The sequence below is a fragment of the Geotrypetes seraphini genome, chromosome 3 (assembly GCF_902459505.1).
Source record: "Geotrypetes seraphini chromosome 3, aGeoSer1.1, whole genome shotgun sequence".
In the NCBI taxonomy this organism is placed as follows: Eukaryota; Metazoa; Chordata; class Amphibia; order Gymnophiona; family Dermophiidae; genus Geotrypetes; species Geotrypetes seraphini.
This window is the reverse complement of record NC_047086.1, coordinates 28,620,693-28,647,725: the sequence shown is the minus strand read 5'-3', so window position 1 is coordinate 28,647,725 and position 27,033 is coordinate 28,620,693. Positions and strand designations below refer to the sequence as shown.

The 27,033-nt window shown below is 44.8% G+C and overlaps 2 protein-coding genes across 4 annotated transcripts in view; one reads left to right on the top strand and one right to left on the bottom strand.

Moving 5' to 3' along the window:
- ANKRD6 (ankyrin repeat domain 6) overlaps positions 1 to 13,834 on the bottom strand; it is a 224,114-nt gene extending 210,280 nt beyond the window's left edge. The window contains exon 1 of the mRNA XM_033936181.1: positions 13,465 to 13,834. The gene's annotated coding sequence lies outside the window, so the exon portion shown is untranslated. The remainder of the gene's footprint in view (positions 1 to 13,464) is intronic.
- The window catches only part of RRAGD (Ras related GTP binding D), a 149,390-nt gene that overhangs the window by 48,552 nt on the left and 73,805 nt on the right, over positions 1 to 27,033 (top strand). Inside the window, exon 1 of one of the 3 annotated variants that reach the window (XM_033936195.1) lies at positions 23,865 to 24,120. The exons of the other annotated variants lie outside the window; for them this stretch is intronic. Within the exon in view, the coding sequence (XP_033792086.1) occupies positions 23,997 to 24,120 (124 nt within the window). The 5' untranslated portion in view covers positions 23,865 to 23,996. Of the gene's footprint in view, positions 1 to 23,864; positions 24,121 to 27,033 lie in introns of those variants that run through there. 3 annotated transcript variants of the gene reach the window in all.

Here is a 27,033-nt window from a genome sequence, read left to right as displayed (position 1 = left end):
GATCAAAATATTAAGGGACCCTTTCACTAAGGTGACTAAGCCCTAACGCGGGCATTGAAAAAGGCTTATAGCAGGATGCGCTAAAGCATCTTGGAATAATTTTCCTATTTGCCAATGCTAAGCAGACGTCAACTAGGTTTTTAAATATTTTGAGGTGTCATGTTATGGACAGAGAGTGGAGGTCAAAGCAATAACTGGCCAGTGCACTGACATTAGCATTCACTAACTGGTTAACACGGGGTTAGCGTGGGAGCACTTAGCGCATCCTAAGCACGAGGCGGTCGGTGTACTTGTGTTAATTGTTTCGCAAGTCCCACGGGACCTAAAGATTTCAAAAGAAAAAAAGCCCTTTTGTGGGGCTGCGATACAAATGGGCTCAGGCCTACACGCAGAGTTCATATGTTTAGCCACCCAACAATAAAAGCTTGCCGATACAAAAGATACCTGGACAGAACTCTTGCTTTCCAAGCAGGTCGACAGAACAATTGGCACTCCTCATCCTATCTTAGTTTTAGAAAACTAGTAAAATCAAACTTGCTTAACCGATTTGTAACCTAAGAACTCTGGGGTTTTTTTTTATTAATTCTTTATTCATTTTCAAAAATACATTAAGTGTTAAATATATTCATTCATATTAACAATAAATACATCACTTACAAACAATCATTGATATATTTCATAAATTCTTATCCCTTCCCCTTTCCCATCCCTCCCTCCCATATATTCCATTATCATATAAAACATATAATAATAAACTTCCCCCCCTCCCTATACCTTAAGTTGATAAATATAAGGGAAACAAATTCAAATTAATCTTTACAATACTTTGTCAATGGTTTCCACACATCCTGAAACTTCTTAAAATATCCCCATTGTAATACAATAAACTTTTCCATTTTATAGATTTGGCATAAAGAATTCCACCAGAAGTTGTAATTTAATCTCCTCTAATCCTTCCAATTATATGTAATTTGCTGAATGGCAACACCAGTCATATCTCTATATTCTACTTACATGTACTCGATGACTCTACATTGTGACTATTTCTCTATCTCCTTTTCTCTGACTAGCTCTATAACCCGCTTACTGTATTCAGCGACTTTCATTGTGACTATTTCGCTGATTGTCCAGCTCTTCTTGTTGTAAACTGCCTCGAACTACTATGGCTTTGGCGGTATATAAGAATAAAATTATAATTATTATTAATAATTAGATTGTAAGCTCTTCCGAGCAGGGACCGTGTCTTGCATGTTTATTGTACAGCGTTGTGTGCATCTGGTAGCGCTATAGAAATAATAAATACACTTCTCCCTCCGTATTCGCTGTGATAGGGGATTAACAGAACCACAAATACAGAAAAACCGCGAATAACTTTTTCATATGTTATTTTCTATTTTCTATTAAAAACCATCGTGAATATAGTGAAACCGCAAATAACATGGTGGGAGACCTGGTCTGTTCCTGAAGGAGAGGCAAAACACAGTGAAGAAAGTGCTGGGAATCAGCGATTTTATCTGTAAACACTTGGAATCAGCGATTTCTCTAATGCAAGCTGATGTAATTTGGGAGGAGGAGCCAGCAAGCTAAAAACCGTGAATAATCGAAACTGCGAATGCTGAAACCGCGAATACGGAGGGAGAAGTGTAGTACTAGTAGTAGTACAATGTGCTAAACTCAAGATTTTGACACGGCCTAGTTAAAGGATCCCTGTTTATGTATATTTTAATTCAATGAGTGCTGCTGACAGCCTGTCATACTGTGTGCAACCGTTTTCGTCAGGAGAGCTTATTGCTGCTCTCAGAGCACTCAGATCTACAGTAGCCTTGAACAGCAAGACATGACAGCGCCGAGGCCTACGGTGGGCGAACGTGATCCCGATCTTGCAAATCAGAGCGTACAACCGAGTTCAAAAGTTTAACAGCACAATACCCAATGGAGAGTAGCAAGCACTAGGGTAGACAGCAGACTAAAAAAAAATGTACAAACACAAAATAAAAAATCCTCTCTACCCACGGCGTCTGTTTAAGAGCGCCTTCTGCAGCTAAATTCTGCACTGTGCTTGAAGCCTAGTTTGTCTCTCCATCTGTCACTGCTTCACAGAGGCCTGCACTCAGGAACAGCACGGCCTTTGTCTGCCAGCACCAAGACCTGGGGCCCAGGGAAGCTCTTATTACAATTTTCAAATTAGAAAAGCCATAATTGTAGAATATTAAAAAAAAAAAACCAACAATAAAGGCTGTTTTTACACTGCAAAGGTTTAGTGAAAGGTGCATGCGAACTGAGGTTTCAGCTCAAACACCATCCCACAAGATCCTTTATTTACCAAGTACTTTGTAGAAAACTAGTTTCTTGTGAAAAACTGCTCAATAGGAAAGTCAATCGATTAGGAGCAAAGTATAAAATAAATCCCGCTTATCCGGTACTGTAGCCAGAAATGATTTTTGGGAAGGGGCCCAAAGTTTAATATAGGTGGCACCGGGTATACAAGTCCAAACAGTGCTACATTCAAATTTCACTGGCAAAATAATGCCTTGAGAGTTCCGTCATCCGGCCATTTTGAATTACACAGGCATCGTAAACCTCGATAGATATCTTTTTCTGAAATCAAGCTCAGTAGAACCTAGCTGCTTAATCTGCCATTGGACTGAAGATCCTTTAGATTTGAGATAAGTTCTTTTTGGATATAATGTACCATTTGATTTCTGAATAACTCTACAGGCGGCAATTACACAATTTTTGTACACGGTGGCGAGACTTTTTCTTGATTGATCTGATTCATTGGATATTTACTTTGAGGGCAATGTTATCATAGTACCTCTATCTATTTCTTATGTAACCCTCACTTCTTGCCTCCTGTAATTCGCTGATTGTTCAGCCTTCTTTGAATGTAAACCGCTTAGAAGTCTCTCGACTATGGCGGTATAGAAGAATAAAGTTATTATTATTATTACTAGTGTTTAAGCCCGTTACATTAACGGGTGCTAGAATATGTGTGTGTCTGTCTTTCTTTCTTTCTTTTTCTCTCCCTGGCCACTTTCTTTCTCTCTCTTTCCTCGGCTGTCCACTACCACCCCTTGCCTGTTCCCCCTGTCCAGCAGTAGGCTTCCCTTCCTGTTACCTCACCCCTGTCCAGCACAACCTCTTCCCTGCTCCCCCTCCCAGCACCCCTTACCTGCTCCCCTGTCCAGTCCCGCAATCTCCAGCCATCGGGCCGGCTCCTGCAGGGAGTCTCGTTCCTGCCCTGTCCCCTCTGGGCGTGCAAGCCTGCTCTGCCCCCTCCCAACCTGCCAGGAGTATTTGAATTCGCTTCCTGTTGAGGAAACCACTCCTACCGGAGTCAGCGGAGAACTCCAGCCATCGGGCCTGCTCCTGCAGGGAGCCTCATTCCTGCCCTGTCCCCGCCGGGTGTGCAAGCCTGCTCTGCCCTCTCCCGACCTGACGGGAACATTTGAATTTGACCCGACGCTTCTTGTTGAGGAAACCTCTCATTGCCGACTCAGCGGTGGGAGGGTTGGATGGGAAGGTCAACAGGGGTTTGGGTGCGCCGGGGGGGGGGGGGGAGCGACGACGGAAAACTCTGCCAGACATCACGGGGTCTTTCCCTCTTGCTAAATCGCTATAGGCTCTGCCGGTCTCGATCCCGCCCCTCAAAATCAGGAAGTAACTTCAGAGATGGGCAGGATCGAGACCGGCAGAGCCTTTAGCAATTTGGCAAAAGTGAAAAACCCATGGCAACTGGCTTTGTTATTTGCAGCCGGTTTAACAGGGACAGGACCGAAGGCAGGACTGGTGAGGAGCAGAGGCCGGAGTCGGGCAAAGGAGGAGACTTACGTTTGAGGGACGGCAGGACTCCGCGTTCACTCTCTCTGTGACGGTTCGTCTTCTGCCAGTGACCTAGTAAGTGCGCATGCACACTCGTGCGGCCACATCCCGACAGAAAAGGGATCAGGGAACACGCTTCGCGAGTGCGCATGCGTGGGCTAGCATTTTAATATTTAAGATTATTATAGTTACCTGATGTAAGGATCCACCTTGGAGTAGAGAGTTGCACGGGGACAGAAATCCCACCTATCCCCGCCAGGATCCTCTCCATCCCCACCCATCCCCATAAAAAGCAGCAATTACTTCTGACAGGATCATCAATTCCACAGTTTCTTTTCTGTTTGCGCTGCTGTTTTCCTTGTGGAATCTCTTTGGTGGAACCCTTTTTTTGTTTTCTGTTCAGGTAATTAACTTATAAACCCCCTCTTTTACTAAGGCTGACGTGTCCTTATATTATATAGACAAACCCTGCTTCCAAAGCCTTCCATCCCCATGGGAGTCCCGTTGGCTAGAGGGGGGTCCCCGTGGGAGTCCTGTGGGCCAGAGGGGGGTCCCCATGGGAGTCCCGTGGGTTAGGGGGGAATTCCCGTGGGACCCCCGTGGGATCCGCGGGATTCCCGCGATCCCCGTTCCCATGCAGACCTCTACCTTGGAGGTCAGCACCCAAGAAAAAGATATGGATGACATTGTAGATAATATGCTGAAACCTTCTATCCAATGTGTGGCGGTAGCCAAAAAAGTAGGGCGTTTGATTTTCGATTTGAAGAAATCGGATCATAGTACATCCTACTATAGAAAACTCCACTGGCTCCCATTCAAGGCCCGTGTACTGTTTAAATTCGGGACACTTTGTTACAAAGTCTTATTGGAATGGTTCACTTTGTTCAAAGTGAATCGTCCATTACGTACCACATTTCTATTTGTTTTTCCTCCCATTCAAGGTTGTATGCATAAAGTCTTTCCAGCGCCTGCTTGCCTATCAGGCAGCTAGTTGGGATAAGGAGTTACATACTTTGTTTACAAGGTCTTGCTCATACACACATTTAAAAAAATTATTAAAGTCATCTCTATTTGTAAGATTTTTAGAAAATTGAAAAGGGCTTTATGATTATGATTACTCTGTAGGTCGCTGGATTGTCCAGTTTCTTATTCTTTGTGAACCGCATCGATCCATGAGGTTTTACGGTCTAGAAATGAAATGTAAAGTAGAAATTATTTTAAAAGGGGTGGTAAACAAGACTAAGAATGTCATAATGCTTCTGTAGCTCTCCATGGTGCAACCTCACCTTGAGTATTGCATTCAGATCTGATCACCTTATCTCAAAAAAGATACAGCGGAACAGGTTCAAAGAGTGACCAGGATGATAATAAAAGGGATGGAACTCCTCTTGTATGAGGAAAGACTAAAGAGGTCAGAGCTCTTCATCTTGGAAAAGAGACGGCTGAGGGGAGATAGGATTGAAGTCTACCAAAATCCTGAGTGGTATAGAACAGGTCCGTGGATTGATGTTTTACGCCCTCAAAAATTACAAAGACTAGAGGACACTTGACATCATTACAGGGAAATACCTTTAAAATCAATAGGAGGAAATATTTTTTCACTCAGGGAATAGTTAAGGTCTGAAACGCACTGCCAGAGGATGTGGTCATCTTCATCGTATATGGACTTTAGGCGTAGTTTGAAGACTTATTTGTATAGTAAATTTATGGAAGAACATTGAATTTTATGCTTGCACGTGTATTTTTCTATTTGCATTCATTATGTTCGGGTTTGTTTTTTTAATTAACTGCATGGAACTGTTTGACGCATTGCGGTATATAAATAAAATACTATGTGATGTTAACATAGCTGGTTTTAAACATGGTTTGTATAAGTTCCTGGAGGAAAAGTCCATGGTCTTGTCCTACATCGGTAGCATGGAATGTTGCTACTATTTGGGTTTTTGCCAGGTACTAGTGACCTGAATTGGCCACTGTGAAGATGGGATACTGGGTTAGATGGACCATTGGTCTGACCCAGTAAGGCTATTCTTATGTTAGTGTGAATGTGTGTTTTATTTCTTTTTTTCATACATTCACTGGCACAAAATTAGTGCACTTTAAACACACATGTAGGAAGGAGCCTGATGATGGTGTGTGTCACTTATTGGTAAAGGGGATGGGACTTGTAAACATCTTTTTCTGTATGGTTTACATAGACAGATACTTATTTTGTCATGGAAGCAATGAAGTGTTAAGTAATTTGCCCAGAGTCACAAGGAGCTCCAGTGGGAATTGAACTCACAACCTCAGGCTGCTGAGACATTTGCTCTAACCACTAGGCCACTCCTTTTAATCCAAGATTATTAATCAAGTCTGCCCACTCTACTGACCCACCCCATTAAGTCTGAGTGCATATGACTTAGTTCCTTAGCTCGACCTTCGTAGGGATCCCACGTGGATGTCCCATTTATTCTTAAAGTCGAGCACGCTGGTGGCCTTGATCACCTGCACCGGAAGTCTGTTCCATTGATCCACCACCCTTTCTGTGAAGAAGTACTTCCTGGTGTCACTACTAAATTTCCCTCCTCTAAGTTTAAGCGGGTGCCCCCTTGTGACCGAGTAGAGAGGGACAGATTCTTCAGCCTATTGGGAACCACAAGAACAAGGGGGCACTCAGAGAAGCTGAAAGGGGACAGGTTTAGAACCAATGTTAGGAAATTCTTTTTCACCCAGAGGGTGGTGGGCATCTGGAATGCGCTTCCGGAGGTTGTGATAGGACAGAGTACACTACGGGGTTTTAAAGAAGGATTGGATAAATTCCTGAAGGATATGGGGATTGAGGGATACAGATAGAGGTAGAGAGAGGATTATGAAAGGATATAGATAGAAGCATAAAGGGGAATAAAGGGTTTTAGACAAGGATCACCTTACAGGTCATGGACCTGATGGGCCGCCACGGGAGCGGACTGCTGGGCGTGATGGACCTCTGGTCTGACCCAGCGGAGGTAACTTCTTATGTTCCCCCCTCCTCCTTGTACAAAACCGTGCAAGAGGTTTTTAGCGCCAGCCAGCACGCTGAATGCTCTGTTCTGCTCTGACAGTCATAGAGTTCCTATGAGCGTCAGAGCAGCGCAGAACATTCAGCGTGCTGGCCAACGCTAAGAACCTCTTGTGCGATTTTGTAAAAGTGGGGGGAGGGGTTATCCTTTTGGTTTGAAAATCACTTTATTTTAGATGTTTTTGTGCTCAGTGTGTCTTTCTTTATGGGTCATTTTTGAACAAAACCACATCCAAGGGAAACATGAACAAAAAATGAGTCACTGGAAAGTCTAGGGGACCGCGGTCTTACTAGACTGGCCACACAAGACATCCCGGCAGAGCAGTGAGGCAACCTAGAGGGTGCTGTAGAGAATTTCACTCAAAAGGTCCCAGGTACACATCACATCATAACTCAATCCTACATTGCCCCAGGCACTTTACACAGATTGTGAGCCTGTCAGGACAGTTAGGGGAAAATGCTTCAGTACCTGGATGTAAACTACTTAGACCAGTGGTTCTCAACCCTGTCCTGGAGGACCACTAGGCCAATCGGGTTTTTGGGATAGCTCTAATGAATATGCATGGTACAGATTTGCATGCCTGTCACCTCCATTATATGTAAATCTCTCTCATGCATATTCATCATGGCTATCCCAAAACCCCGACTGGCCTGGTGGTCCTCCAGGACTGGGTTGGGAACCGCTGACTTAGACGACCTCCATCGAAACGCTGAATGCTGGTTTTAAGATGAATTGTACTGTAAAGATTTATTTAAAATGTGATTATTCACCTGTAATCCAACATGTTTGTCATATTATGTGCATGTTATTACTGTAATGCCGCCTAGATATAGGTGATTGATAAATTTTTTTAAATAAATAAATAAAATAAACTGTTTATGCTCATATCCCCAAATTCTATATGTGGCACCTAAAAAAAAATCAGCGCCAGTCAGAACAGCGCTTAGAGTGTTTCTATAAAAGCCACCCATTTAAGCCAAGGAAAAGCAAGCCTAAATACCTATGTCTAAGTTGTTCACAGATCAGGTGTATTCTATAACAGTGAAATTAACTTTTAGGAACGCTCTCGATCTGCCTTTGCTCCTCCCCTGGCCACACCTTTTGAGACTCGCACATTAGGAATTTATGTCCACTACTTTATAGGTTGGGCAGACTGAATGGACCATTTGGGTCTTTACCTGCCGTCATTTACTACGTTACTATATGTTGCTAGAATGTGCTTCAAAAGTTGTGAACGCTACTTATAATTAGTGCCAAGAACTTAAGAATGCCGAGTCAGACCGAAGGTCCATCTCGTAGCCCAGTATCCTATTTCCAGTGGCCAATCCAGCTTATAGAAGACTGGCAAAAACCCAAATAGCAACAACATTATATGCTACTGATCCCAGGGCAAGTAGTGGCTTCCCCCATGGCTGTCTCAATAGCAGACTATGGACTTTTTTACTCCAGGAACTTGTAGCTGGTTTTAAAAAAAGGTTTGGTGTTAACTGCTCTTACCACATCTTCTGATGATGTGTTCCAGATTTTAAGTATTCTTTGCATCAATTAGGTGTTACCTGCCAATTATCATGCTGATTAGTTTGCTAAACAATTAAGGGCTAGATTCACTAAGGCACGGATCGGATCGGATCCGTGAGGGATCTGATCCGATCCGTGTCCGGGGGGCTGATTCACGAAATCGCCCTCAAGCAAATGAGGGTGATTGGAATCACCCCCCTCTCCGAGTGCCCAGATTGCTCTATAGCGATCCCGACGCATGCGGAGACCATCTATAGATGGTCTGTGCATGCACTGGTCTCCGTGTCCAACAGAGCAGGAAACTTCTCTTTTTTTTGCTTTTTTTTTCTTCGCAAGCCCATGGTCTTAACCAGTGGCGTACCTAGCATATGTGACAACCGGGACCCATCATTTCTTGGCACCCCCCCCCCCCATCTGTACAAAAAATATGATTTTTAGTAACAAGCCACATGTCACACATGAGTACCTAGGAAAAGGCAGCATCTTACACACTGCAGTGAGCAGTACAACATCAATACACCCATTGTAAAACTAAACAAGCCAGACCAGTACAGATCAATCCTACACCGTCAATCCTAACAGAAAACCATGTCTTTCGAACACACAGAACACAGAAAACATCTTCGCCTAGTATGGAATATGTCATCACAAACTAACCCCTCTCCCTTTTACAAAACTGTAGTGTGGATTTTAGCCACGGTGGTAACAGCTCTGACGCTCATAGAATTCTGAGCATCAGAGCTGCTACCACCACGGCTGGCGCTAAAAAACGCTCCACAGTTTTGTAAAAGGGGGGATAAAATAGAAATACATAGACAAAGGTTAAATTGAACCAGCAAGAAGCTGGACTCTGCATAATATGCAATACCACAGAAACAGTGACATATGTCTCCTAAAGCAATAAATAAATAGAAAATTTTTGTTCCACATTTGTCTTCTCTGGTTTCTGCTTTCCTCATCTTCTTGTTACTGTCTTCCTTCCATCCACTGTCTGCTATCTCTCTGCCCCTCCCTATATGGCATCTTCTCTCCTTCTATACCCCTTCCAGAAACTGTATGCCTCCCCCTTCCATCTCTCCTCTAGACACCCCCCCTTTGGTCTGGCATCCATGATCTTCCCTCTGTTCCCTCGTGGTCTGGCATCTTTCTCCTTTCATCTCTCTTTCCCTCCCCCCTGTGGTTTTTAGCATCTCTCTCTTCTCATTTCCTCTGCTCAGATCTGGTATCTCTGTCTCCTTCCCCATTCTCTAGCATCTCTCTCTCCTCTCTCTCTTCCCTTTCCTTCTCTGGTCTTCCTTCTTTATTTTCTGACTCCGTTTAAATCAAATTCTTTCTTACTATGCAGTCCTCAGTTTCCCTCTTTTCACTATGTCTACCCACAACATGCCACCCCTTTCCTTCACCCCTCCACTATCTCACTAACTTATCTTCTTACCCCATCCAGCATGTCATTTTTCTTTATCCCTCCTTCCATCCAGTATGTGTTCTCTTTCTCCACTTCCATTCAGCATTTGCTCTCCCTTCTCCCCACTTCCATCATCTGACCTCTTCTCTCTCCCCTTTCTACCCATTTCCATCATCTGCCCCCTTCTCTCAATCTCTCCATCCACCACAGGCCCATCTTTCTCCCTTCCTCACCTTTCCGATTTTGGCAACAAGATCTGCAATGCCCCCCCCCCCTCGTACAACAGGCCCGGTCTGACAAACCTCCCTGCCTGTGGCCAGCGATGTCTAAACTGCCTTCTTACTGCATCCGGAGCATTGTAGTTGCATATGGCTGCCGTAAAGGTCATCTCTGATGCAACTTCCGGTTGTGTCAGAGATGACCTTTACGGCAGCCACACGCAGCTTCAACGCTCTAGCTCAGGGGTGGCCCACACTTTTTGGGTTTGCGAGCTACTTTTAAAATGACCAAGTCAAAATGATCTACCAACAATAAAATTAAAAAAAAAACACAAAGCACACTGTACGCATAGAAAATTTTAATTAACATTCCTATTCTGGGTTTTTTTCAAAGAGGTCAAGGCAGATGACTCTATGCACTGTCACCTCAGTAACAACCATACAAAAATAGACAAATATACTCCACTCCCTTTTTACTAAACCACAATAGCAGTTTTTAGCACAGGGAGCTGCACTGAATGTCCAGCGCTGTTCTGGACATTCATAGGCTCCCTGCGCTAAAAATAGCTATTGCGGTTTAGTAAAAGGAGGCCATAGACAGCAGATATAAATTCAGACACATTTTGATCACTAAATTGAAAATAAAATCATTTTTCCTACCTTGTCTGGTGATTTCATGAGTCTCTGGTTGGACTTTCTTCTTCTGACTGTGCATCCAATCTTTCTTCCCTTCTTTCAGCCTGTATGCTTCCTCTCCTCCAGACCTCATTCCCTCCCCCAACATTTTCTTCCTCTCTCCCTGCCCTTTCTTTCTCCCTGCCTCCCTTTCTTTTTTCTCTCTTCATGCCCCCCTTTCTTTTTTTTTGTTTCCCTTCTGTCTCTCTGCCTGCCCCCTTTCTTTCTTTCTCCCTGCCCTCCACCAAGCCGCTGCTGCCACCATCATCGGGAAACAGGCCCCAAAGCCGCCGCCGCGGCTGCCCCAAGCTCTCTCTGCTTCCCAGCGTCGGGCCGACAGAGAGGAAGTTCCGCCCAGCCAGGCAGCATTTGGCTGGCCCGAACTTCCTCTCCGACAGCAGCCTTAGGGGGGGGTGCACAGCCGACCAGGTCCGGAAAATGGTCGATCGCCAAGGCAAAGTGAGTCTATCACAGAGCCCGGGATGGGCTCCGTGATCAATTCACTTTGCCTTGGTGATGGACCATTTTCCGGACCTGTCCGACTGTGCACCCCTCCTAAGGCTGCACCCGGGGCGGACCTCCCCCCCCCTTGGTACGCCACTGGTCTTAACCCGCTTTAAGTCCGCGGGTTAAAATCATAGGCTTGCACTGCAGGGAAGGGCAGAAGAGTTGGGGGTGGCAGGAGAGATTCAGAATAGCAGGAGATCTTCGGGGCGCGGGCAGGAGATCGGGGCTGAGAGCAGAGAAGCAGGGCAGTCAGAAATGACCTGAGCGAGTTGTCCTCAGCAGTGGCTTATTTTTGGATTGGTCAGCCCAGTCGGTGTCCCTCTTTTTTTTTTTTTTAGTGAATCGCTGCCTGCCTACATTTGAATGCCGTTCCCCCTCATTTGCATGCACAGATTGGAGGATGATTGGGACAGAGGTTAGTGAATCGGGTCGCTAAGTGGTCGGAAGTTGTTTTGGTGGGCTTAGTGAATCTAGCCCTAAGTTGAACTTGCAACTTGGGTTGAACTATACAGAATCCAGGCCATAATTATCTAAATGCCATCGTTTGTTGCAACGTGCTCTAATTTTCTACAGTGTTTCTTTCTTCGTGCCTGCTTTTATATGTACAGTGAAATTCATAACTGTATTGTTGCCATCGCTCATACACATTATTTCAAAAAAACAAAACCAAACCAACTTTTAAATCTGCTTCCGTTGCTTTTTTTTCTCAAAGAACTCTTGGTTTATTCACATTTAAAGTTAACCTTCCTTCCATTAACTAACTAATTACCACCTATGTTCCCTCTAAGTCAGGAGTGTCAAAGTCCCTCCTCGAGGGCCGCAATCCAGTGGGGTTTTCAGGATTTCCCCAATGAATATGCATGAGATCTATTTGCATGCACTGCTTTCATTGTATACTAATAGAGCTCATGCATATTCATGGGGAAATCCTGAAAACCTGACTGGATTGCGGCCCTCGAGGAGGGACTTTGACACCCCTGCTCTAAGTGGAGGACGTGAGCAATCGCCCATACATTCTAGCAGCGTTGCTCACAAAAAATACTTGTAAATCTGGAAAAATGTTGGTTTTTAGAATTTGTTGCTCAAATACACACACACACACACACACACAAAAAAGGATTTGCACACACCCAGCCAATCCTTAGAGCAGTGTCCTGCAAATTTTGTCAAGCTGCAGCATGCTAAATGTAATGGCCGGGGCTCGAGGCAGCTGGAAGTGTGCAGACATCGCCTTGAGGATGTCATGCATATGCGTGACATCATCACACCGCATCATCACATCCACGCATGCACGAAGACCCTCCAGACGGGCCTTGAGCCGCCAGTGTGTGTGTGTGTGGGGGGGTGCCAGCAGGGAAGAGGACCAGAGAGGGGGAAAGGTGATGGCGCTGGCCGATTGCCTACAGGTAAAGCCTCCCACCACGAGAGGCACATCCTTTAGGCAATCAGCTGGCACCTCGCCTCCTCCACAGTGTGTCACGGCACATCTAAAATCTCAGGAGGCACACAGTTTGCGATACACTGCCTTAGAGGGAACACGGGTTACCCCCTCCAATATTACATGACTATTCTTCCAATGCAAACCCACAGGGATAAACATTTGGATTCTCATCTGCAAAAATGTAGTTGCTAAATCCCGGCCTGTCTAAGCTCCCTACAAAAAAAAGGAGGCACAAAATATGAAAAGCATGGAACCTTGCACGACTCTGCATCACATTTTTAGTAATCCTGTTTGAAATGTCTTGGGATTTACATATCTAATCTCACATTCACAATCTGGTTTACTATAGTGCATTTTGTTTGTGCATATAAGGCAGAGAAATTGTGGTCATTAATTAACTGCAGGGCAGTTACCTACATCTCTTCAGGTGAGGTTAATTATTAGGGTCACCATATGGCTCCAGAAAAATGAGGACGGATTGAGACATCTGGGTTTTACTTCCATTGAAAGCACTGGAGTTAAAACCCACACGTCTCGATCTGTCCTCTTTTTTTTTTTTTTTTTTTTTTCTGGAGCCATAAGGTAACCCTATTAATTGTGATCTGCTCCTTTATATGCCATCTAGTTAATAGTCAAGGTGCAATCCCTGCCCCATTACACGTCCCCTATGGTGTTACCTGTTTAACCCTTTAATTGGCTTTACATAACTTGATGCTGAAGGAGAGCAACAGTGCCATGGAACAGGCATTTGGAGATGCAGATCTCTCATAAGAGTGATAGAAAACACATGTTGCTTCTGAGCAACAATGCCAGATAAAGGGTTAACAAGGGACTTACCATGCACTGTTAAACAGCTACTCATCTTAGTGAATAGGTGGCAACTCTCTTTGATCAGGCATCAAGTTAGTCACACAGACTCTGGCAAATACTTCCGCCACCTGCTGGTAGAACTGTGCCCGGACCAGGTTGTATGTAGGATGTTCACTGAACTTCCGGGATTCAATCACAGGACCACTTTTGTTTCCCAATATTTCTCTCCTCCAGTATCCGTGAGCGTTTTGACTGCCTTAAAACAGAAATATGTGCTTTCATTCACATTCATCCCTCCTGGCTTTGTCCCTTTAAATGAGTGAGATTCAGTTCAGCACAGCTTCTTTCTTTCAGCAGAAGGGATAATAATATTCCTTGCACTTCCTGCTTCTTGCTGGTTCTAAAACACTAAAACCACTTTACATTGGCACGGTTCAAGTAGCAAGACTTTACGTCTTTTGGAACCTGCCTGAGTCAGATAAGCTATCACAAGTCCCCATCGCAGCCCCTCCTCTCTTGTTTCCGCTCCCCTTCAGGGAATAAGTGGCTGGAGCCTGCACTACCCACGTCCCAGTTTCAGGTTCTGTTATTCCTTCCCTTTCTCTGCTAACAACAAAAAAATATCAAATAAAATCACTAGGCGATCTGCTGGCAATTTGCATATCCATTGGCTGCCTCACTCCCCCCTCCCTGGGCATCCACCTCCCTTTAAGTGCTTGACAGACGTATTGATTAAGCTCTTGGGGACAGGTACTCTGCTTTCCTGTGCTGGCCTCTCTTTTTTCTGGGTAAGCTCGCCCCTCCCAATCTCTTTGAAAATAGCTAGGGATCCTCTCCCAATTCTTCACTGGGGTTTTTCGCAGGGGGACTTCTTGTGCTTCCTAATGGGCTTCTGACTATCCCTGTTTTTATGGTAACCTACCCAAAATAAATGCAAAGATGCCATATCTCACTCATTGGGAGCATGTTAGAACCTATGAGCCCTATTTCTCATTCATCAGAGCTTCAGCACCAGTCCACCGATCTTGATCATTGTTTACACGAGAGGCAAGACTGATCCAACCAGGAGGAAGAAATCTAAGCACACCTTTGCCTACTGCTTCCCCTTGTCCTATTCCTTTTCTCTAAAAAAATAGTAACATAGTAACATACATAGTAGATGACGGCCGATAACGACCCGAATGGTCCATCCAGTCTGCCCAATCTGATTCAATTTAAATTTTTTACATTTTTTCTTCTTAGCTATTTCTGGGCAAATAGAAGTACAAGGGGGTGCTAAAAAGTTCTCAGCTAAATCAAGAAGGGAATGACGAGCCATGAATCTTACACAGGGCAGGATTAAAGGGTAGGCCAAGTAGGTACGTGCCTCGGGCCCAAAGAGTTCAGGGGGCCCCAGAATGCTGCCTGCTCTGATGACGTCAGTGTACCTGCCTCTGTGTCTGGCTTCAGGCGTCCAAGTATTGCCTCCTCCTGCCTTCTTCATTATTCAACACAGCTGAACTCGCAGTCTTCAAAAGGTCGCAGTCAGCGGTTCCTACATGCTGCCCGCAGCTGACCCAGAAGCCATTCCTTTGATGCTGGGATTTTGCATTAGAGGAAAGGCCTCTGGGGCAGCTGTGGGCTTTTAAAGACTGGCATTTTGGCTGCACTGAATAATGAAGAAGGAAGAAGTTGCTACTTGGACTTCTGGAGCTGGGGGGGGGGGACATAGGAGGGCAGAGGCAGGGAGGGGACAGGGACTTGGACGGGCAGGTCCAGGGGGCCCAGTGTGCTTGGGTGCCTATGGCCCACTGAAGAATTAATCCTGCCCTGAACTTACAAGTTATACCACATACATTCACCCCTAAGTTCAAACACTTGTCAGATTATGTCTGAAGGGTCTATAACCCTTCCAAAAAGTACTCTGATGTCTGGTTACCGAAATACTGCTCCATTGCTGCACTTCCGAATTAGTCAGACATTATTGCCCTTTCAAACTCTTTCTTAAGGTTTGGGAAACAGAAAATAGATGGAGAAAAATCTGGTGAGTAGGGTCTATGCACTGAAACCCCAAATGCGTCAAAACGTCCATCGTTTTCTGTGCAGGTGCATTGTCTTGCAATAAGAGAACTCCTTCCCACAGCCTCCCTCTCCTTTTTTTCTTTCAATGTCTCCTTTAATCGGCACAGAAAGTCACAGTAGTATTCTGTATTAACTGTTTGGATTTTTGGAAGACAGTCAGTCATTACACCTTCCTGATCCCAAAACACTGTAGCCATGACCTTTCCTGCTGACTTTTGGGTCTTGAATTTCCTTGGCCTTGGAGAATCTGAGTGCCGCAATTGCATGGACTGTTGTTTTCTCTTAGAAACATAGGGCTCCTTTTATGAAGCCGTGGTAGCGGCTTTAACGCACGTGATGTTTAATCACGCACTAACCCCGGCGCTAGCCCAAAAACTACCATCTGCTCAAGAGGAGACGGTAGCGGCTAGCACGTCCGGTGGTTTTGTGTGCAGTATTACATGAGTTAAACCACTTCCGCGCCTTCGTAAAAGGAGCCCATAGTGGTGTTACCATGTTTGATCAACAGTAACTAGTTCGAAAAGGTTGGCATCAGCTCGCTGAAAATGCTACAAAGTCAACTTGGAAGTGTCCACTCAACGTTGATTCTCTTCAGCATTCAAACATTTGGACACCCACTTGGCAGACAACCTTTCATACCCAGCTGCTCGTGGAATATACGCCCAATCCATTTCCTGGATATCTGTAACATCTCAGCAATTATTTTAGCTATTTGCTGATCTGTCAAAATCAGGTCACAGACATTGTCAACAATGTGAGGAGTTGGCACTGTTTGAGGCCTCCCAGACTTTGCTGCATCTTCGATCTTGAAATCTCCACGCTGAAAGTTTGCACACCACCTTTTTCGCTGTGGAGTATGATGGGCATTTGTCACTTAGGGGTTCTTGTACTAAGGGGCGCTAGCCGTTTCAGCACGCGCTAAAAATTAGTGCACGCTAAACGCTAACACGTGCGAATGTGTCCATTATATCCTATGGATGCGTCAGCAAGCGTTAGCATTTAGCGCACGCTAAATCGGCTACAACACCTTAGGGCCTGTTTTACAAAGCCGCGCTAGTGGCTGCTGAGCAGTAACGGTCCCGAAGCCCATAGAGATTTAAATGGCTTTGGGGCTGTTGCCGCGCGGCTTTGTAAAACAGACCCTTAGGAAAAGGACTACTAAATGTTTGCATCATACATTCATGGATTTCCTTTGGAGTTTTCTTCTGAGGAATAGGAACTTCATGACAGCTCGGAATTCCACACTTGAAAATTCCACACTTTTTTGTTGATGTGGTTCAATGATCTGAAACAATGTTAAAACAAAGCAAATTGGCATTTTACAAAATAAAATAACACCCTTTTCAACTACAGTGGCAAAATAATGCTCAGAATTTAGGAAGTTCTTTCGTTTGAGAACTTTTCAGCATCCCTCTCGTAAGACCTATCTTGGTTAGACTTGAAGAATTATCTTCAAACTATTTGACAAGCAAGGTGGCTTGGTATGAGAAGTCTAGACTTCTTAGGCTGAATCAGAAGCAGTTGGTCATCCTTTCGTCTTTTGACATGGAAGATGTCTTTTACTACTGTGCTACTAACGTGTTGGAATTTGTTACAGCTAAATCTTTAAAAAAAACCAAAACATGAGGATTATCATCTGTTTCATCAATGTCTGAAAACCTGGGTATGACCTCTATATTTTATTTATTTATTTAAGAACTTGCTATACCACTAAAACTGAACAATGCAGAGCTAAGCGGTTTACAGACTAAACAAAAGAGAGAAAAGAAATCCAACTTAATAGGAAAGCTACGCATTCACACCAAACAATTAACCATACAAAAGAAAAGGAGAAAACAGCAAAGTGACAAATCAATCAGAAAGGGACTATATTATAGAGTGATCCAGTGTCGGAGTTCGTCATAACAACATAATAATCGTCATACTAGGACAGACCAAAGATCCATCAAGCCCAATATCTCGTTTCCAACAGTGGCCAACCCAGGTCCCAAGTACCTGGCAGAAACCCAACATTCCAGAGCCAAGATTGTGATGTCATAATGCCTCATTCCACCAATGCCTAAAGCCAACCTCATTAGTGATGTCACAATGGCTTGATTGTCCTTTACTTGGCTCACATAAGAACATAAGAACTGCTATACTGGGACAGATCGAAGGTCCATCAAGCCCAATATCCTGTTTCCAACAGTAGCCAACCACAAGTGCCTGGAAAAATCCCAAGAAGTAAAACAGATGTTTTGCTGCTTATCCTAGGAATAAGCAGTGGATTTCCCCAAGTTCATCTTAATTATGACTTATGGACTTTTCTTTTAGGAAATTATCTAAACGTTTTCTTAGGCTTCCACGGCTGGCATCATAATTGTTGCAGTTGTCCGACTCTTTCCACGTCTGGGTAGGTACAACTGACGTTTCAGCCATCATGTTGTGGCTTTCTTCAGGGTGTGCTGTGAGGTCTGCGGTTTGGTTTTATATATAGTGGGTCCTGAAACCTGGAATTTGAGGTGATTGAGGCAGGAAAGTCTGTTGGTCATGAATAATTTTGTCAGGAAAATTTATTGGTCACAAATTTGAATTTTGGCAGGAAAATGTGTTGGTCATCAAACTGGATTAAGTATTGTAGGCCTGGGCAAAAAGCCATGTTTTTTTACTGCAGCTTTGAAGCCTTTAAAAGAGGAGATTACATTGCATTAGTGATTTCTATTCCGCCAATACCTTGCGGTTCAAGGCGGACTACAAAAGAAGTTATCTGGCCATTTCCAGAGGAATTGAAGAGAAGAGCAAGTTGCTTCAGAGAATTGGGATGAGTCTTGCAGTGTTAGTTTGTTCGGTGTTAGGAGATGCTACGAATGGATATTTGAAGATTGTTCCAAGTGGCTGGGGATAAAAAATAAAATGCTCTATGGCTTGTGACCTCGAGTTGTACATTTTTCAAACCCTACCATGGGTGTTAGTGTTGGTAGCCATTAACACAGATCCATGCTAACAGCTATTACATACTAAATTCAGTCAGCATGGTAAAGATGGGATCGGGACGGTGTTAATTGCAATTGTGCTATTAGCAGTCAGGTAGTGCAGCCACAACCCTTGCTAAAATGAAACCCAACTCCCCCAAACAGCATCCTCTACCCTCCTGGACTGCATCTTTCCTCAAGAGATTCACCCAACATTTAACTCCTCCTCAAGGGATCACTAGAGGCCTCTTTTCCCTCAACAATTCCAATCTTTATTTCCCCCTCCCCCCACCAGGACTTACCCAGGATTCTCCATGGTAATCTAGAGCAGTGGTTCCCAACCCTGTCCTGGAGGACGATCAGGCCAATCGGGTTTTCAGGCTAGCCCTAATGAATATGCATGGAGCAGATTTGCATGCCTATCACTTCCATTATATGCAAATCTCTCTCATGCATATTCATTAGGGCTAGCCTGAAAACCCGATTGGCCTGATCGTCCTCCAGGACAGGGTTGGGAACCACTGCTCTAGATTACCATGGAGAATCCTGGGTAAGTCCTGGTGGGGGGAGGGGGAAATAAAGATTGGAATTGTTGAGGGAAAAGAGGCCTCTAGTGATCCCTTGAGGAGGAGTTAAATGTTGGGTGAATCTCTTGAGGAAAGATGCAGTCCAGGAGGGTAGAGGATGCTGTTTGGGGGAGTTGGGTTTCATTTTAGCAAGGGTTGTGGCTGCACTACCTGACTGCTAATAGCACAATTGCAATTAACACCGGCCCGATCCCATCTTTACCATGCTGACTGAATTTAGTATGTAATAGCTGTTAGCATGGATCTGTGTTAATGGCTACCAACACTAACACCCATGGTAGGGTTTGAAAAATGTACAACCCTCCAGGACAGGGTTGGGAACCACTGATCTAAAGGATCAGGCAAGAACTGCTTTGGGTTCAAGATGGCATCAATGACCTCTAGTGGTAGTCTTGCTGTATTACTGCTAGGAGTCAATCGGTCATATATGGATCCCATTCCATAACTGAATTACATAATAAACATTAAATGCTCATCACAAGTATTTAACCAATCTTGAAGAGATACTAATTCACTTTTATTTCCAGATCACAACATGAATATATCATCTATACTTCTTTTCCATAAACTGATTTTCTCAATAAATAGGGGGACATTCTAACTAATGTTTCTTAAAGGTAGCTTTTTTTTCCCTTCAACTTGGTGGCAGGAGAAAAGTGCCACTCTGCCCAGTTCTTCATCCCGTGCCTCCTGCCAGCCCATGCTTGAATTTCAGTCACTATTTTGTGCCCCTCACCCCAAAGAGGCTTTGCACCCTTGCTGGCTTCCTCCCTCACCCATCCCTTGTTATGGCCCTGAATACAAAAGCTGAACATATGTTAAATGCTTAGATTTAAACTTAAAAATAAAACAAAAGAAACTTGGACCAAGTAGCCAATGGTTTGTTGCCTTCTACTGTGTTGGGCTATCTTCTCAGGTAGGGAATGGTTGAGCTAACAGTTGGAGTTCCGATAGGAAAGCATGCAGGGCCTAGACAGGGAGGTTTGATATGAGCTCTGCTCTTACTGAGGCACCTAAGGCAAGATTCACTTTACTTACCGATCCTGTACCCTGACCTGATTCACTAAACTGCTGTCTGATGAATCTTCAATCTGATCCACTCATGCAAATGAGTAAAACCCCATGCAAAATAACCAAGTGATTGATTCACTAACAAATTGCTTGGCTATTTTGTACTGGGTTTTACCATTGTGTATTACACATACAAAATATCTTGCCCAAAAAAAAGAAAAGAGAAAATATGGCCACCCTCTGACAGCGCCCCCTCCCCCAACATGGCAGGAAGGATGCCCACTCCCTCCTGCTGTCTGGACACTCCCCCCCCCCCCCGAATTTACCCGACACTGCCCCCCTCCTTACTTGTGCAAATATGGCAGGAGGGATGCCAATTCTGTCCTGCCATCCCAACCCCTCCCCACCGCTATCAGCCCATGCCCACTCCCCTACCCATACCTTTCAAAGTTGGGAGCAGGACGGGTGCTCAGTCCCTCCTGCTGCTCCGGCCTCCAGCAAGTAATGTCGGCCTTAGGAGGGGTCTGAGGCATCTGAGCCAATCAGGGACTGCCTTAGGGAGGAGCCCAAGACGCCTGAGCCAATTAGGGCCTTAGGCCCCTCCTGGGGTGGGGCCTAAGGCCGACATTGCTCGCTGGAGGCTGGAGGAGCAGGAGGGACTGAGCACCCGTCCTGCTTCCAACTTTGAAAGGTATGGGGAAGGGAGTGGGCACGGGCTGATGGTGGTAGGGGGGTTCTGATGGCAGGAACGAGTTGGCAACCCTTCTGCCATATTTGCACGGGCGGAGAGGGAAGGCAGCATTGGGTAAGTTCGGGAGGGGGTCCCGATGCCAGGTGGGAGTTAGCATCCCTTCTGCCATATTCATGCGAGCAGGGAGGGAGGCAGCGTTGGGTAAGTTCAGGGGGGGTCCTGACAGTAGGAGGGAGTTGGCATCCCTCCTGCCATATTCACGTGGGTGGGGAGGGCAGCATCCGGCAGAGCGGCTGGTGGCAAGAGGAAGTGGGCATCCCTCCTGCCATTTTTTGGGGGTTGGTGGGAGGGCGCTGTCGGAGGGAGGCATTTCTTTTCATTTTTTTTATTGGACAGATATTTTGCATGTGTAATATACGCAAAATATCTGTGCCATTAAAAAAAAAACCAGAAACACCCCCCCCACACACACACACACACAGCAGAAGCCCTGACAGAAGTGACAGGAGGATGCTTCTCCTGTCACTACTGTCAGGGCTCTGACCTGACTCAATTGCATGCAAAAAAGATAGTGAATCAATTGCTGTTTCCAAATTGGCCAACAGTGACTGAATCGCTATCTTTAGTGAATCTGGGCCCTAGTGATAGGGCTGCCAGATCTCCTCCGCCTCATCCCGCCTCCAGCTCTGCCCTGTTTCGCCCCTGTTTTCACCCCCTACCCAAACCTCTGGTCTCCTTCCCTGAGCTCGTGGCCGCAGCTGGAGGGCCTCTGCACATGTGCAGATGTTGACATAATGATGTCACGTGCACGCACGTGTGATGTCATCGCATCCACAGAGGGCCTCCAGACGCAGCTCCAAGCTCAGGGACTTCCAAAACCCAGACAAAGTGCCAGGTTTGGGGAAATCCCTCAGGCCACTCAGATAGTCCTCTAAAAAGAGGACATGTCTGGGTTTTTCCGGATGACTGGTAAACCTAGAATAGATAAAGAACTACATTGGGAGTAGGTGTTTCCAGAGTTACATCCTGCCTCTTCAGCTGCAGGAAATCACTTCAGCATTCTGGTATATACGAGTAGGAATGAGTAAAAAAAAAAAGGCAGTAAATAGTCACCATGTCACCTAAAAAAACTGAGTGAGTTGATTGAAGAGGTTTATTTGGAACCAGGCGAAGAGGGCGACCTGCAATCAGATGGCTGGACACGTTGAAAACAACCATGGGGATGATGCTGGAGAACTTTATCGGACTAACACAAAACTGATTTCTTTTTTGATCTGCAATTCACCAAGTTGCTAGGACTCAAACACGAAGGGATGGCACCTGAAAACAACAAATCTAGAGCAGGGACAACTTAAACTCCCTTAAATCAGCCCTTGGTGCTGGTGGTGGCTGGTGGGGACCATAGTTGATCAGGATTTCAGGATATCCATAACGAATAGGCATGAGATAGAGTTGCTTGGATTGTTTCTCTAGCCTAATGGCCAGAAGAGCAGACTGAGAACCACCGGAAAGCAATTCAAACTCTGCTTCTCCTCCATGTGACCTTGGGAACCTGCTTGACCTTCCATTACTTGTTACACCTGAGATTGCGAATGCCACAGGGAAGTAAACTTGCCTCCAGCCAGGATTTTTTTTTTTTTTTTTAGTTATCTTTATCTATATATATAAAATCGGAGGTATGTATGTGTGTATGTGTGTGTGTATGTGTGTATGTGCCGCGATCACGCAAAAACGGCTTGACCGATTTGAACGAAACTTGGTATGCAGATCCCTCACTACCTGGGATGATATGTTCTGGGGGTCTCGCGGCCCACCTGCACACGTGGGCGGAGCTACAAACAGAAAATCAGATTTCACCCATTCATGTCAATGGAAAAAATGTAAAAAGCTGCCAACGCAAAAACGGCTTGCCCGATTTGAACGAAACTTGGTATGCAGATCCCTCACTACCTGGGGTGATATGTTCTGGGGGTCTCGCGGCCCACCTGCACACGTGGGAAGGGTGGGTTCACCCAAGAATGTATATGTTCTTGCTCCTGGAGGTGAAACTAAAAATGTTGTTTATAAGCAAGTTTTGTGTTAGTTGTATTGTATTCATTTTGTCAAATATTTCACATTATAATTTGATTATTGTACTTTTTATAAAGCTGTAAAAAAATATTTTCATTCACCACTATAAAGTATCTTTATTTGAATCCATTTACAGTGTTATTGCTATAATTAAATACCCGTGCAACGCCGGGGCATCAGCTAGTTTATTTATATTCTGCATATTCTACAATTCTTTGCGGATTACAAATTTTCAGGGACTCAAAGCATTTTTCCCTATCTGTCCCGGCGGGCTCACACTCTATCTAATTTACTGGGGGATTAAGTGACTTGCCCAGGGTCACAAGGAGCAGTGGGGGATTGGAACTCACAACCCCAGGGGGCTGTCGCTCTAACCACTGCAGCACCCCCCCCCCCCAAGGCCAGGCATTTTTTTTTTTAATTCTTTATTCAGTTTTAACTCTTGCAACAAGTGTACAATATTCAATCAGATAATTCGTACAAATCACTTGACATTCTAACAATTATTGTCAACTGCATATAAAAAAGACCCCTCCCCCACCCATCCCATTCATCAGGAATAAACCCATTAAATCACATAACATACCTCCCCATCCCCACATTAAATATAGTCCTATGTAATAAAAAGGTATCCAAGGTGTCTAATCATTAGACTATGCAATCAATGGCCCCCAAATCTTTTGGAAACTATTATAATTTCCTTGCTGTATAGCAAGCACTCTCTCCATTTTATAAATATGACAAACTGGATTCCACCAAAAGGTATAAGTAAGTTTAGTATAGTCCTTCCAATTTCCAGTAATATGTTGAATGGCAACCCCCATCAGTATTAGCAAAAGTTTATTATTATTTGCTGAAATTTGACCAGGCATTAAAAATGAAAGCAGGACCTGGGCAGGTGGCTGTGTTCAGAGGCAGACTGGTGGCACCTTAGCACCCTAGGCGGACGCCCTGCTGGTGACTTGAGACCCCCTCAGGCACTGTGTGTGTGGTGCATCCCCAGCGCTGGCTCTTGTCAGGTGACTCGGGTCACGCTGCCTCTCGGCTCCAGCAGGGACTCGGGCGTGGAAGGAGGGGGGAGGAAGGAGCGGGGAGGATCATGGCCAAGATCGGCAGGAAATAAAAAAAAGGAGAGAGAGAGAGAGCCACAGCCGCGGAGGGGAAGTGAAAGACCCAAGGCAGAAAGCTATGATGAGCCAGACGGTGCCCGGGAAAAGCCAGGAGGAGGAGGATGGGGAAGAGGAAGACGAGGACGATCTAGTGGGAGTGACCGAATACGGGGATGGAGACCCGGAGAGAGGGGTGGAAGAAGGTAGGAGCGAGGCGGACGCTTCCCTGTGACCTTTCCGCGGGGCAGCTGTCAGGGGCGCTCCCCTCCCCCTCCCCCTTTTGCCCATGTGGGGCTGCTCTGAATACCTGCTTTCCAGTTGGTCCCAGTAGACGCAGTTCCGGGGGGGGGGGGGGCTGGGCTGCTGGAGAAACCGTATTCCCCCCAACCCCCCTCCCGCGTGTGCCTGGCACCGTCATGAGACTTTGCATGAACTTCTCATGCCACTTGCTGCTATTTTTGGAAGTCTTTATAAACACTGCTAGTGTGCCTCGCCTTTAGATCCATGGAGCAGTATAGTTGCAGCATTTAGAATATACCCAAGCACAGTACCGGGTAAAGCTATGGATTCTTGCCCAGAAATAGCTAAGAAGAAAAAATTAAAAAAAAAAAAAAAAATTTAAATTGATTCAGGTTGGGCAGACTGGATGGACCATTCGGGTCTTTATCTGCCGTCATCTACTATGTTACTATGTTACTATGCAACAGGCATTTATAATGGAAATGTTTTTTTGTTTTACAAATGTTAACAAGTACATTTTGGATGCCTTGGGTTCAATACCCAGCCAGGGCAACCACTGTTTAAAGTTACACTGGCTTTGGGGGTTCCTTTTCATACACAGGCCCATTTAAGTGGCTGAGCAGGATTTAGGTCTGCTAAATTGAACAGATACCTTCTCCATTTAGGAAGCAATTCTAGAGGCAGTAGCACTTACAAGTGCATTAGGCATGCAGATGTTTAGAATGTTGGCACCGGATTCTGTAAATGGTGTTGGAAAATTAGGCCCCAGGAGAAAAATCTGCGCTTGGTGCAGCTCTTAGAGTGCTTTGGGATGAGCGCCATTTATTGAGTAGCGCTTAGCGCGGATGTCTGCGTCCAACTTTGAATCCGGCTGCGCAAGTTGGGTGTGGATCTCCGTTATTCTATAACACTTCGCCTAATCTTGTGAATGCCACTCACCTGCCCATTCCCCTCCCTTTGAGTTGCACACTATAAGATTTGGTGTGCAGTTGTATAGAATATTGCATAGCAAGATATGTGTGCAAATCCAAATTGGTGTCAATTAACATCGGTAAGAATGTGAGAACTGGGTCAGACCAACAGTGGCCAATCCAGGACAAGTACGTGTCAGAAACCCAAATACAGTATAATCCCATTATACTGGACTCGCTTATAACAGAACCTTGCCTATAGCGGACAAGGTCCGCTGGTCCCGGCCGAGCGCCGTTATAAACATACAGAAAATCGTCGGATACAGCGAACTCACATATAACAGACTTTCGGATATACCGGACAACTATTTTGGTCCCCAGAGCCGCTTTTAGCTGTAGTTTTATTCAGCTATAACGGACATGCAGGCTCCGCCTACAAGGCAAGTGGCATGCTGGTGATATAGTATCAAAATGCAGACTAGAAAAAAAATGACAAGAGTATTTTTCTTTCCAGTACAGTGTTTCAGTTTGCAATCATTGCATGCCATACCAATGTTTTGCTGAGTTTTGTTATTGATGTTGCTGATATGGTTGTGAAGTGACTGTTGTTCATCGATTTACGTTGTTTCAAGTTGCCCTAAATAAAATTTTTTAAAAATGCAACTCTGGATATAATGGACTGTTTTTCCAGGTCCCTTGAAGTCCGTTATAACGGGATTATACTAAAGTAGCAACATTCCCAGGGCAAGCAGTGGCAGAAAATTGTCCAAACCTTTTTTCAATTCAGCTATGCTAAATGTTGTTACCACGTCCTCTGGCAATGAGTTCCAGAGTAAAAAATTACAGGGGGATAGAGTCCATGGGGTGGGGATAGGGACTGAGCCCACAGGGTCAGGGACAAACTTTGTCGCTGTGTCGTTCTCTAAAAACCTGAGCCTTCTATCAATATATAAAAACTTAATACATCTTAGACAATTGGCAACTGAATTCAATGATTAAATAAACTGCAGAAGCTGTTTTTGGATTTGAATGAACTACTGTCAAATGACATCATTTGTGTCTTGTCTGCCATCTGCAAAGTCCTTCCATCGTGTGCCCAGCTGCTCAATCATCTTCAACAGATTCATCGATCATTGCTGGCATCAAGGAACATTTCTAACATTTATTAGACACTTATTTTCCTGTTCATCCACTACACAATTTAAGTTCTCTTCTACACCCATGTCTGAAAGACAATCCAATTACCTTCTTAGATTATGTAAAACATAAGCAACTAAGGAAATACTTTTTTTTTTTTACAGAAAGAATGGTGGAGGACGCTAAAAAGTGGGGGGACAGGCAAATGGGGAGATTGTAGATGGGCAGAATGGATGGGTCATTTGACCTTCATCTGCTATCTTGTTTCTATGTACCTTATATGCTCAAATATAAGATGAGATTTTGGGGCCCAAAAATGTGGGTCTTATCTTATATTCGGGTCAGCGCCCACCTGCCCCCCTTCCCGAACTTGCAGGCCTCCACCATGCCTGTCATATGGCCTGGTGGGCCGGGACAGGAGGGATCCTTCCCATCTCCTGTCCCGGTCAACTCAGAAATTGAGGGGGACATGATGGAGAGAAGGGCAGGGTGCAGATCCTGGCAGGGCAGGGCAGATGAATATTAACCCCCTCCCCCCCCCCCCGGCTTATATTCGGATTGTCTTATATTTGAGTATATATGGTAACTGAATCTTTGGGAAGATTATACCAAAACAAGATAGAAATGTAAGGTTCTATTTGTGATTTATAAACAGTTGTTGTAATAATAATAATAATAACTTTATTCTTCTATACCGCCACAATCTTGCGACTTCTAGGCGGTTTATAATCAAGAGAGCTGGACATTCAGCGAAATACAATAAGCAGATATATTCAGAGGAAATATAGAGAGCAGAGACCTTAAAAGGCAATATTGTCCCTTTTTAAA